The sequence below is a fragment of the Enhydra lutris genome, unplaced genomic scaffold (genome assembly GCF_002288905.1).
Source record: "Enhydra lutris kenyoni isolate GAN:26980312 unplaced genomic scaffold, ASM228890v2 scaffoldscaffold21, whole genome shotgun sequence".
Taxonomy (NCBI): Eukaryota; Metazoa; Chordata; class Mammalia; order Carnivora; family Mustelidae; genus Enhydra; species Enhydra lutris.
In genome coordinates, this window is record NW_019154105.1 from 30,267,870 (window position 1) to 30,280,429 (window position 12,560).

Below are 12,560 nucleotides of genomic sequence, written 5' to 3' on the forward strand. Positions count from 1 at the left end.
GGCAAGGTGGAAAAGTGGGGAAAAAAGGCTCTTGAGATATTATCAAAATATGATAAATGACTATCATGAGAGAAAGAGGAAAGGTGGGCATAAATTAAATGTATGGGCCTCAGGGGGATAATTCACATATACACAAGGTACCAATTGAGAATCCTGGACTTGGCCATTAGAATGTAAATTCTGGTTTTAGCTCCACCATTTCCCACTAGGGTGATTTCAGGAAGATCTTTGAGGCAGAGAGTTCTCATTTGTGAAAATGGAAATGACATTCTCCTTTCTAGCTTGCTTCAAGACCAAGAGAGAAAATTTGTGCCAAGTACATAGCACTTAAAATTTTAACTGAAAAGATACAACAACAGATATTCTGAGAATTACAGTGATTCTAGTATTATTTATACTGGTTAAAGTTGTCTCAATTGCAGTAAAGTCCTTGAATCCTTATGCATTATTAGATATGTTTTGGGTTCCAGAGAGATCATTCATTCTTTTATTTTTTTAAAAGATTTTATTTATTTATTTGACAGACAGAGATCACAAGTAGGCAGAGAGGCAGGCAGAGAGAGAGAGGAAGGGAAGCAGGCTCTCTGCTGAGCAGAGAGCCCGATGTGGGGCTCAATCCCAGGACCCTGAGACCACGACCTGAGCCAAAGGCAGAGGCTTAACCCACTGAGCCACCCAGGCACCCCTCATTCATTCTTTTAATCAACAAATATTTCTTGAAAGCCTGTTATGTGCCATACACAGCGCAACATGCTGGGTTTACAGTGGCAAATAGACTAGACATGAGTACTACCTATATGTAGTTTATACTCACTGCCAAGGCCTAGATTATGGTATTACTCAAACCAAAACATCTTGTAGTCACAGTAAGGAAACATACACTCAGAATTCCAAGGCTGAACAAAACGGTCTGCTGTTAGAAAAGATCTCAGTCAAGGAAAGAAAATTAGAGAGCCATGAGATTTCTCATCACAGTACCAGAAGACTATGGGGGAAATGTTTCCAAAATTATAAAGATAAATGTTCAACCTAGAACGTTATACTTAGTCAAGTAACCAGTCAAGTATGAAGGGATAATACTGCTCAGATACTGTTCTTCTCCCTATTTTGCAGATGGGAAAGCTGGGGCACAGCAATTTTTAGGAACGTGCTTATTGCTGCTAAATGCTGAATCCAAGACTCAAGTCCGTGTGTTTTATGCCCAGAGCCTGCATTCTTTCACACTTCTCAGATTACAAATGCAATATAAGTTACAGCAAATAACATGACTATGGATGAATGAGAAAAAAAGGAAAAGAGGGATGTTAGGAGTAAGGAAAGGAAAGAACAGACAATGTCATTGGTAGAAGCATAGTAAGTATAAAAATCTACTGTGTACCTATCACATAATCTGGAATATTATGTGTAGTGCTAGATTAATTATTTTAGGAAAAACTTCAACAAAGTGGAACACTTGATCTAGAAGGAATATCATAGGTTAAAGAGTTAAAAGGAATAATTTGGAATTCAGATAAGTTTTTTTTTTGAGGACTCAGATAGCAACTTATTTTTAAAGATGCTATATAAAATCATGGTTGAATTTATTACACATAGGTATAGCAAACAAACCATAAGCAAGTAGGGAAAGCTACGGGGAGGCAGATTTTCTTTCAACACTAAAGGCCTTTAACAAAATAATGGATGTCTTATCACTAGACTTCTTCAAGCAGAAGCTTGTTAGAGTTCTTGTACTCTGTGGGAGGCAGATGAAATTTATGTCTCTTTCTATTTTTAAATATCTCAGAATCTAATTCTATTTGTACTAAAATAGTTTAACCAACTGAAGCCTCATGTTTCAGGAAATAGTCTTAGCTATTAATTCACTCAGTAAACATTTACTGAGCATTAGCATTCGTTCAACAAATATTTACTCAGTGCCTACTGTGTGTTAAGCAGAGTTCTAACGACTGGAGATGCAGTGGTAAGTAAGACAGAATCCTTCCCTAATAGTGTGTGTATCCTGAATATGGGGCATATATGTAAGAATATGTGCTAGATGCACAGGACAAAGAAGACAGAGTCCCTGTCCCCAGAGAATCTGAACTCTAGTAGTTTATGTTGGTGATAAAATGCTATATTTGCTATTCAGAATTCTAGATGAGCTATAATGGGGGCATCAAGGAAGCTGGCGTCAGTTGCAACTCTGGGGAAAGACTGAATGCTGTCAGCTGTCATGGATCAGTATTAGTGAAGGAGAGACCAAGAGATTGGAGACAGAGAGAACATTATTAGTCTGTGGCCAGCGGTATAGTCTTACAGTTTAATAGGCCTTTTAAAAGTGAAAACTGTATTCCTACATCTTCTGAGAGATCCTTTACTCTGGTCATCTAACCTGTGGCATTAAAATAGCAACATCCTGGGTGCCTGGGTAGCTCAGTTTGTTGGCTGTCTGCTTTTGGCTCTCATGATCTTGGTGTCCCAGAGATCCAGTCCTACATGGGGCTCCCTGCTCAGTGGGGAGTCTGCTTCTCTCTCTGCCCTTCACTCCATGTTCTCTCTCTTGCATGCTCATTCTCTCTGAAATAAATAAATAAAATCTTAAAAATAAATAAATAAAATAGTAACATCCTGTTGTAGCCTGTATCATTTAGTTTAATAGTGAACTTCCAAACTGTAGGAATCCATTTCCTCCCGGATAAAATGTATTTGGAGATTTAAACTTTCTCCTTATTTTTTAGACAAATACATTGAGTAACACAGTAGTAGAGATTGTGCTAGGCATTAAGGACAGAGAAGCACTCTAACCTGCAGCTACCTGGGCATTTCAGAAAGTCTATGATTGGAATATAGTTAATCTAATATAAATAGTTTAATATTGGTATGATCAGGGTGTGATTTGGTTCTCCAGGTAGCTTTAAGACTGCTAGAACCAGATTCTGGACAAGTTAATATTTGAGTAGATTTCTAGGACTATTACTTGTGGTTGCACAGTTTGTGAATTGCTTAACCACAGGGACATTACTCAACTCTCACTCATCCTAGATATGTATAATTATCAAAATAATCTTCCAACAAATGAAGAAGAGTGTTTTGTGTAAAGATTGCCTTTTCCACAAAATAGCCATATTGACTAGAACAAAGTAACCATATTGGCTAGATTAAATTTAAGTGTTACTCTGACATGTATGTTCTATAAACTAATTTGTGGCTCTGTGCAGGTGGTTTATGAGTGTATGTTTGTGTCTGTCATTTCCTTAGTAAGAGTTCTTTTTGAAAAACCTTCAAACTGTCACACCTGGAATGACTAGAAAGATAGTTTTGCTGTTTTTGTTCTATGCATTTGGATTCTCTTCTTTTTAAGTGAATGGGTCTGAAGGTATCCTTATGTCAATGAAAATATTTTAATCTCTCATTTTGTAATCCCAAGACTTAGGAAAAAAAGTAATTTTTCTGCATTCAAAGGAACTAATTGCCATTTCCTTCTTCAACTTAATTTTAAGATCTTTTAATATGTGTTCTAATTTAATCAGCCTCCACTTTGCAAAGTTTTTAGCCCACTTATAGAATTTATCTGATGCATAAGAGCATCGAAGGCTTAGAGAATATGAATGTCATGAAGAATTATATTGTTTCTAAGACTAATTTATGTTCTGTCAAGATCTATATATATAAATTGGAACAATAGAGAATTCAGTGTTTATTTTAATATACTTTCAACCCAGTCATCATTTTTAATAGACTTAATGAAAATTATGGTTTATTTTCTCTTCTCTAAAAAATATGTTTTTTTTTTTTTTTAATTCTGGCAGGGAAAATTTCACCTAACAATTCCCTTTTTCATTAATTTCTGTAAACTCCCGTATTGATTCTTGTACTTACTTATAATGATTTTAACCTCTAACGTCTGAACTATGGGATTCAAATTAAAACTTCATTAATTCTATAAGCTAATTTGGGGAAAATATATTAACAATCTTGTTTTATAGCCAAAATGTTTACTTTGCCTTTTTTTTCTGTTTTTTTATTCTTCATTTTTTTCACATAAAACTTATACCTACCTTATTACATTTCCTCTTAGTAATTGTATAAGCCATATTGTTACTGTGAAAAAAAATTTGTTTTTATTTATGAGGGGTTGGTGCTGGTTTCAGAAAGGTACTTTGTTTTTTTAATTAATTTTATATTAGATTACCTATAATAATAAATTCTCCCATTAAGGCCAACAGTTACAGTTTTTAGTTGTTTATTTCCTTGATTCACTGTAATTTTAGCTGCAAATAGCAAGATGAGATCTAATATTCTTTCCATTTATTCAATGAATATTTTTATTGGACGCCTACTATGTGTTAGCCGTTGTGCTATGTACCAATGACACCACATTGAAAATCTTAACCCTTGTCTTCAAAGAGCTTAGAGAAGGTCATAAATAAATAAGGTAGTTAATTAAGATACAATGTGATCAGTTTCATGGGAGAGGTAAGCCCTGGACATTTCGGAAACACAAAGTGGAACACATTTACTTAATATTCGGGGCTAGGCTCCCTCTTCCTTCCTCGAATTTCCTAAGTATTCGCCTCTATGTGTGTTAATTGATGGATCCTGTATTCCACTGTGCTAAAAAAAAAAAAAAAAAAAAATCATCCAACTGAGTGGACTATCATTTCACCTCTCTAAAACTCTGAAAGTTCAGATCTATAACCCTATCATGCTTTTACTTCTTTTGCTTCCCTACTAACTTTTACAAATAATAAAAATTATTCAGAGCTACAACTATAGAAAGAAACTCTGTACAAAAGAATTTAGCAACTAGAAATTAAAGGAAAAAGGAAAACAAAATTCTCTTTTTTATTCTTTACTGTGTTTTTCTCATCTTTTAATTTCAGATCTAAAATCAATACTTCTAACTACTCTTTAAAAGCTAGCTCCTGTAGGCTTTGGCATTAGGATATCTTCTACTCAGAAACATTAAAAGGGGTATGTTTCTCTCCTGGAACCTGTAGCTTGACTTATGCTTATAGAAATATATCTGGTATTTATAAATAAATGCTAATCTGTTATGAGCAACAGCTCATAAATGAGGCCCGGCTTTGGAGTTCCTTCTCCATCATTTAAACAGATTAATGGAAGAGTTTTCCCCAGGTGTCAGAACCAGGACATTTGCAGTCACCTCTACATGAACTATATAAAGGATGGCTATATAATTTATCTTCCAAATGAGGCCATTTTGTGAGTGAAAGAGGGTGCTATTATTGTTCTAGGACAACAGGTGTAAACCAAAGCCATCCGGGGCAAACCCTGATGAATGTTAAGCTTTTTTATGAAAGATAGTTTATATTAATTGATTGACTTGCTATATAGACTTATATGATTTTTCTCTAGCTATAAAGATGAATTCTCTTCATAATTATATGGTATAACATACCTTGTTTTACTTAGCCTGTGTTTGTTATTACTAGTTAAAAACTTTTGCTTGTTTTATTAAGAACAGTAATACGTTCATTAAAGTAATTTTTCACATACAATAACTTATATAAACAGATTGATTTGTGTCATGTCTTAAAATAGCTTAGGCAAAAAAAGACAAACCAACATTGGTGTAGGTGACTCAAAAATTTTCTTTAGTAAATAATTAGTACTGTCAGTTAAAAAAGCGTGAGAAGCAGAAATGTTGAAGAAGCAGATGCCAGGATGAGTTAGACGTGGAAGAGATTTTTCGGAGAAATGCTGTGTAAGATAAATAGGAGGAAGTGGAAGTAAGCTGAGATGGGCCTCAGATAGTAGTGGTCTGACACCTCTGTGGTGATTGGGGGGTTGGGGGAGCAGTTTGTGTCAGAGGAGTCTCAGACTCCTGGGCACTTCCAATAACGTTTTGACCAGGCCAGTGAGAGTTGTCTAATAGGAGTTGTCCTTTAGAGAAGCCCCTAGTCCTGCAGGAATGGACAGGTACTAGGACTGCGTCTATGTTCAGTTATTGCTGAAAGCTGCTGGGGGAAACTTGGGTCTGGTGCCCATGCAGGTCGGGTCTGGAGAGTTTGCAGCTGGGATATCAGTTAACTCTGTTCCCATGAAAGAACTGAGTAGCGAATTTTCAAGGCTATCACTGTTGTTTTCTTAACAGAGCATCAAGCTCTGCTTCTCTCCATAAAAGGCTCTATTTAATTATTTAATTTTATGATTAGAAATGTATTTCAGGGGTGCCTGGGTGGCTCAGTCATTAGGCGTCTGCCTTTGGGCTCAGGTCATGATCCCAGGGTCCTCGGATCAAGCCCTTCATTGGGCTCTCTGCTCAGCGAGGAGCTGCTTCTCCCTCTCCCACTCCCCCTGCTTGTGTTCTCTCTCTCACTGTGTCTCTCTCTGTCCAATAAACAAATAAAATATTAAAAAAAAGAAATGTATTTCAAAATACTATCTGATTTATAAGAAAAAACAACTCATTTTTAGGTAGACATTAATGACAAATTACCTCCTTTTCATGTATTTATATTATAAAATTCTACAAAAAGATTCTAGCACATATTAACATATAGACAAAATTCAATTTTCTGCAGCTCTGCTAGTGTAGAATTCTTAGTGTACTCATTATGCCACTTTTCCATTAAATCTTCAGCCATTTTACATGTAGGTTTTGGTAAAAACAAATTGTTGTATGTTATTTTTCATATAACTTTAAAATATGAAAATAATTTTCTATTTTTGTAGATATTCACAAAGTCAGTTAAACAGATACATCCATAAATCATAGGGTTACATAATTATTTACTTAAACATACTTTTAGTATTTAAAATTTATGCTATCATAGATAATACTGTGATAAACATCTTTGCATATGATGATTTTCTTTTTTTTTTTTTTTTAGGATTTTATTTATTTATTTGACAGAGATGGACACAGCAAAAAGGGGAACACAAGCAGGGGGAGTGGGAGAGGGAGAAGCAGGCTTCCCGTTGAGCAGGGAGCCAGATGCAGGACTCCAGGACTCGATCCCAGGACCCTGGGATCATGACCTGAGCCTAAGGCAGATGCTTAACAACTGAGCCACCCAGACGTCCCGCATATGATGGTTTTCTGTATCATTTGTTTAAATAGTTTTCTCCTTTATTAGAAAATAAGGTAATTTAGATGTGGAATACAACTTTGTCTTTGCGGTACATGATATTACCCTTATAAATGAATTAAAACATTGGATTGAAAGTTAAACACACATGTTATTAAGTCTTTTTCATCAGAGAATGTGTGTGTGATTCCCCGAAATTATTATTCCAACCTTTTGGAATTCAAGGATGGTGATTAGCATCCTATCCACGCACAATCCAAATGTACTAATTACCTACCATAAGTGTTGCTGCATTCTTATGAATTGGAAAACTCACAGTCCAAGTCCAACCACCTGGATTTTTTATTAAAGATAAAATGAGATGATACTATGGAAACACCCCCCCAAAAAAACAAAACAAAAAACGTGAGAGAGAGAAAACAGCCTTCAAATTAAGTTAATCTTCCCTGTTCTGTTATTTAATAGGGTATGTCCTGGAAACCCTATAAATCTATTTTTTCTCATCTGTAAAGTAGAAATATTAATATTTATTTCATGGGATTACTCTAGATTAAATGAAATAAAATGTGGGAAGAATGTAGCACATAATTCCTGAGACATGGTAAGAAATTAATGGTGCCGTATAAGCACTCAGCTTTTGTTAGTAACAATAAAAAATATCAATCTTTAAAATAACAGTTACTAAAATTTTATACTCAGGGGTCTAAATGCATTTCCATTAATTGTAAAATTATATTTATTCAAGTTATTTAAAAGAAGTCCTTGAGCACGAGTAAAGAAAGTCTCAGTGTTACATAAGAATCATACTTCTTTCCCCCAAATGAATGGTCACTCAATGTATATAAACATTACAAGAGTCCTCCAGCCTGTAAAAGAGATATTAAGACATCAGATAAACTATGTGAATTATTTTTAAATTACAACAAGTACTTTTTCATCACCAAAATAATACCAATAAGATCTTAATGTAATTAATGAATATTCTGAAGGTAATTTAGAAAGCTTGGAGGGAAGATGCAGAAAAAATTAACTATAATGAAATTTCCTTTCTATTTTTGCCAAAAATGAGGACAGTTAGCTTTGTGGTAGCACTGAGATTCTCATCTTAACCTCTGAGCTAGCTGGGAAAAGGGGAATATAAATCACTATGAGCATGCACTTTTGGATTATCAGGATGTTGCTACTGTTAAAAAATAGAAAAAGCTTTTTATTTTTTTCCCTGGAAACTTCCATTTGACTACAATCATGTTTCAAAGAAAGATCACTGCTTATATGTGCACTGGCCTGCCTCTAACCACCAGATGTTTCATTCTATAAAACTGGGATTTAAAGCTAAATGGATGCTCTAGAATTTGGGCTGTTGCCCAATGCGTGTATGTGTATGTATGTATTTTATTGTAGGAAATAAATTATTTTAAAAAAATCATACAACTATATTTCTATACTATATACTTTTTAAAGTTAAATATGGCAGGACAATTAATATAAATAAGCTCTTCATTAAAAACCTGTTAACTTAATGTACCATAAGTGTTCACACATGAATTTAAGTTGTGTACTGTGGTAGTACACTACCCTCAAATCTCAGTGGCTTATGACACTGAATGCTGATTTCTCATTCAGGCTACGTGTCCCTTGTGGGTCAACTGTGGCTCTGTCCATGTTGTCTTCACTCTGGGAGTGAAGTAATGGTGAAACCTTTATGAAGGCTGGTCTTTTGGCAGAAGCACGAGAATGATACGGTGAACTGTGCACTGCCATTAAACCTTCTGCTTAGTAGTGATGCATGTCACACATACTCCGTTAGCCAAAGCAAATCACAGGGCCACACCTGAGTTCAACAGAACAGGGAAGTATAATCCTCCAGCAAGGAAGGAACATTTCAGGTCACATGACCAAGTCAGAAGTCAGTGGAGTGAAAAGTATAATTCTCTGACAAGAAGGAGAGTAGAAATACTGAGAATAATAGCCCACCCCACTATCTGTTGATAATAACTATCCATAGAATTACTATGGAGAAAAATGAGGTAGCAAATACTTTAAAGGTGAAGATTTAATTTATAATATTAATTTGTACTCCTTAAGGATAAAAGGGTGGATTTGCAATATGTGTATATACCAAATCATTCTGTTGTAAATCTTAAATTTATAGTATAATATATGTCAATTATATCTCAATAAAACTGGAAATTTTTTTAAAGATTTATTTATTTATTTAAGAGAGAGAGCGTGCGCACATGGGCATGTGGGTGGAGGGAGGGGCAGAAGGAGAGGAAGAGAATCCTTAAGATACTCCCCTCTAAGCTGGGAGCCTGAAGCAGGACTCAATTTCAGGACTCTGAGATCATGACCTGAGCCAAAATCAAGAGTGGGCCGCTTAACTGATTGAGCCACCCGGGCGCCCCTGGAAAAAAATTTAAGAAGGATAAAGACAGTGAGGGCTGCATTAGCTAAGATGTTTTATGTACAAAGCAGAAGAAATCTAAAAGGATACTGTAGAAAAATCAACTCAAGATATTAAATCCAATTTGCATGTTTACTGCTAGAGGGAAGCTTATCTCTGAAACATATACAAATAACTCATATATTTTGGATTTACCTGACTTCACTAATCTAAGTGTTTAGTCTTTGGACCCCTTTTTACTGGGGGACTGAGATGTACTAGATGTACTAGATGTTCAGTCTAGGATGATCATACTCATTTGAAGATGGCATTCTTTATGAGTAATAAAGAGAAGAGTAGTTTGTTTTATTTTTGAAGAATTGTAGATGAATATATATATTGCTGCATTTTCTACCACGGTGCAGAATTAAGCTGAATCCATATGCTTGTTAAACACAACGGTATAGTGAGAAGACTTGACTGGAGAGTTAGGACTTGATTCTCAGCCTTGCTAATAAGTGAGTTTGTGCATTGGCTAGTTCTCTACTGTCTTCAGTTTTCTCATTTATAAAATAAAGGCAATGGTATTACTTGATTTCTAAAGTCTCACTTCTAGTCATAAAACCTGATAGTCATGCCCCTCTCCATAAATGTGGCAGGTCAGTCACCCATTCATGATTTGATGACAAGATAATCTTTGACAAATTCTTGGAATGTGATACCTGAGTTCTTCTGAATTGAAAGGAAGAATCATAGATGTGTTCAATACTTTTTCCTTTATTCTTCTTTTTTACACATGCATTTTTAAATATCTCACCAGTTATTACAAATTTTCTTGTATTTATTTACCTTTTATTTTTGTATTTTGGGGTATGGTGGTTTAGAGTCACCACATACAGTTGTGCAGAGTGTGTACTGTACAAATCTAAGACTGCCATTCACATTTTCAGTGCCTAATCTCTATGGCCTTTAATAACAGCTGTGGTGGCCAAGATTTAATTTAGTATTTCAATATTATGTGTTTCATTTCTTGTACTGAATTCTTAATTTTGAGTATTATTATAATAGGATGGTTCATAGGAGGAAAGCATTAGCCTTACTGAATGTTAAATATTATTAATGCCTGTTTTCATCTTACTATTTCCTAACAGGAATTATAGGAATTATGATTATCTAATAATGTGTTTTTCAGTACAGAATTTAGTTGAACTTTCTATCACTCGATTTTTTTTTAATTATTTAGTGTTGATAAAGTGGATGACGAAGATGATGAGGATTTAACAGTGAACAAAACCTGGGTCTTGGCACCAAGGATTCATGAAGGAGATATAACACAAATTCTCAACTCATTGCTTCAAGGCTATGACAATAAACTTCGCCCAGATATAGGAGGTAAGTTTGAGTTATGTTGGGATTTTGGTGACCTTATTTTGGTGGAAACCTACTTTACTGATATTATTTTAATCATACAGTTCATATTCCTTGAATATCTGATGTATGTCAGAGACTGCTAGGTTTGATAATTAATTGGCACTGTTGAGAAATTCAGTCTGATGTGGGAAGAAAGGCATACAAATATTTCTGAAGTTATTATTTTACAACTGCTACAATAGAGGGTACAACAGCCAAGTTTTGATAAAACTGCCTGAAAAGCTGAGTGGTATTTCATAAAAAAGAATGTTTAAAATGTAAGTTGGGGGATGCCTGGGTGGCTCAGTTGGTTAAGCCGCTGCCTTCAGCTCAGGTCATGATCCCAGCGTCCTCGGATCGAGTCCCACATCGGGCTCCTTGCTCAGCGGGAGCCTGCTTCTCCATCTGCCTCTGCCTGCCACTCTGTCTACCTGTGCTCACTCTGACAAATAAATAAATAAAATCTTTAAAAAAAAAATGTAAGTTGGGTTCTAATTTTGTGCAAATGCAGCACTGTTTTAATTAGTTATAAACCTATAATAGTGTAGGTAATCCTACTTTTTTTTTCTTAGTCATTTGCATTTATGTATAAGTTTTATAATAATTAACTTCTAAGTCCCCCTAATGATATTAAAAACAAACAAAAATTATAAACCAGCCAACATTTTCATTGGGAATGCATTAAATCTATGGTCAATATGGAGAAATTGAAATCATTACCATATTGAATTTTTACTATAATAAATTCATATTCAAATTCATCATATATTTCTTTATTTATGCATTTATTTTTATTGTTTCCTGTGAAGAAGTATTGAATATATTTTACTAGATTTAATTCTATATATTTGGAATTTGTGTTGCAAGTGTAAATAGATTTTTAAAATTTTATTTTCTAATTTTATATTAGCAGTATATAGAAAAGTTATTTTGCATATTTATTTTGTCTACAGGAAACTTGTGAAATTTTTTTCTCACTTTTAATTGCTTATTGTTATCTTTTGCTAGATTTTCTACAAAGATAATAACTTACAAATAATGACTACATTGCAAATAGTGTCTCTTTGTAAATAATGAATATTTTATTTTATTTCCAAAATTATACTTTTTTCATGTTATGTTGCATTGGCTAAGACTGGAGTAAATTTGAATAGTTTTGGGTTTTCCTGATATCAGGGAGAGCAATTCATATTTTACTATTAGGTATGATTGCTATAGGCTTTTTTTTTTTAAGACAATCTTTGTAAATCCTTTCTCTTCTTATTTTGCTGGAGTTCTTTTTTCCTCCTTAATGTTTCAAATAATTTCTGTACATCTATCAAAATAATCATATCAATTTTATATCACCCCGTATTCTACTTACCATTTGTTCTGTAAGTAAGTGTCTGATTTTTAAACCTCAAACCAAATTTTCATTTCTATAATAAATGGCATTTGGTTGTGATACAGTAACCTTAAAAAATATCACTAGATTCAGTTTGATAATGTTTTGTTTTGGAATTTTACATCTATGTTGATGAAGGACATTAGAGATTTATTTAACTTCCTGTAATATGTCTTTCAGTGTTGGAACCAAGATCATGCTAACTTCTACAAATAAATTCTGTTTTCCCTCACTTTTCTTCTTTGAAAGAGTTTGTCCAAAATGGATGCTATTTCTTCCTTAAATATTTAGAGAATTATATGAAGTCATGCTGGCCTAGAGTTTAATTTGGGGAAGAATTTTTAACAAT

The 12,560-nt window shown here is 34.2% G+C and overlaps 1 protein-coding gene across 1 annotated transcript in view; it reads left to right on the top strand.

Moving 5' to 3' along the window:
- The window catches only part of LOC111149188 (gamma-aminobutyric acid type A receptor gamma1 subunit), a 68,468-nt gene that overhangs the window by 3,653 nt on the left and 52,255 nt on the right, over positions 1 to 12,560 (top strand). Inside the window, exon 2 of the mRNA XM_022506133.1 lies at positions 10,661 to 10,809. Coding sequence (XP_022361841.1) covers positions 10,661 to 10,809 — 149 coding nt within the window. The remainder of the gene's footprint in view (positions 1 to 10,660; positions 10,810 to 12,560) is intronic.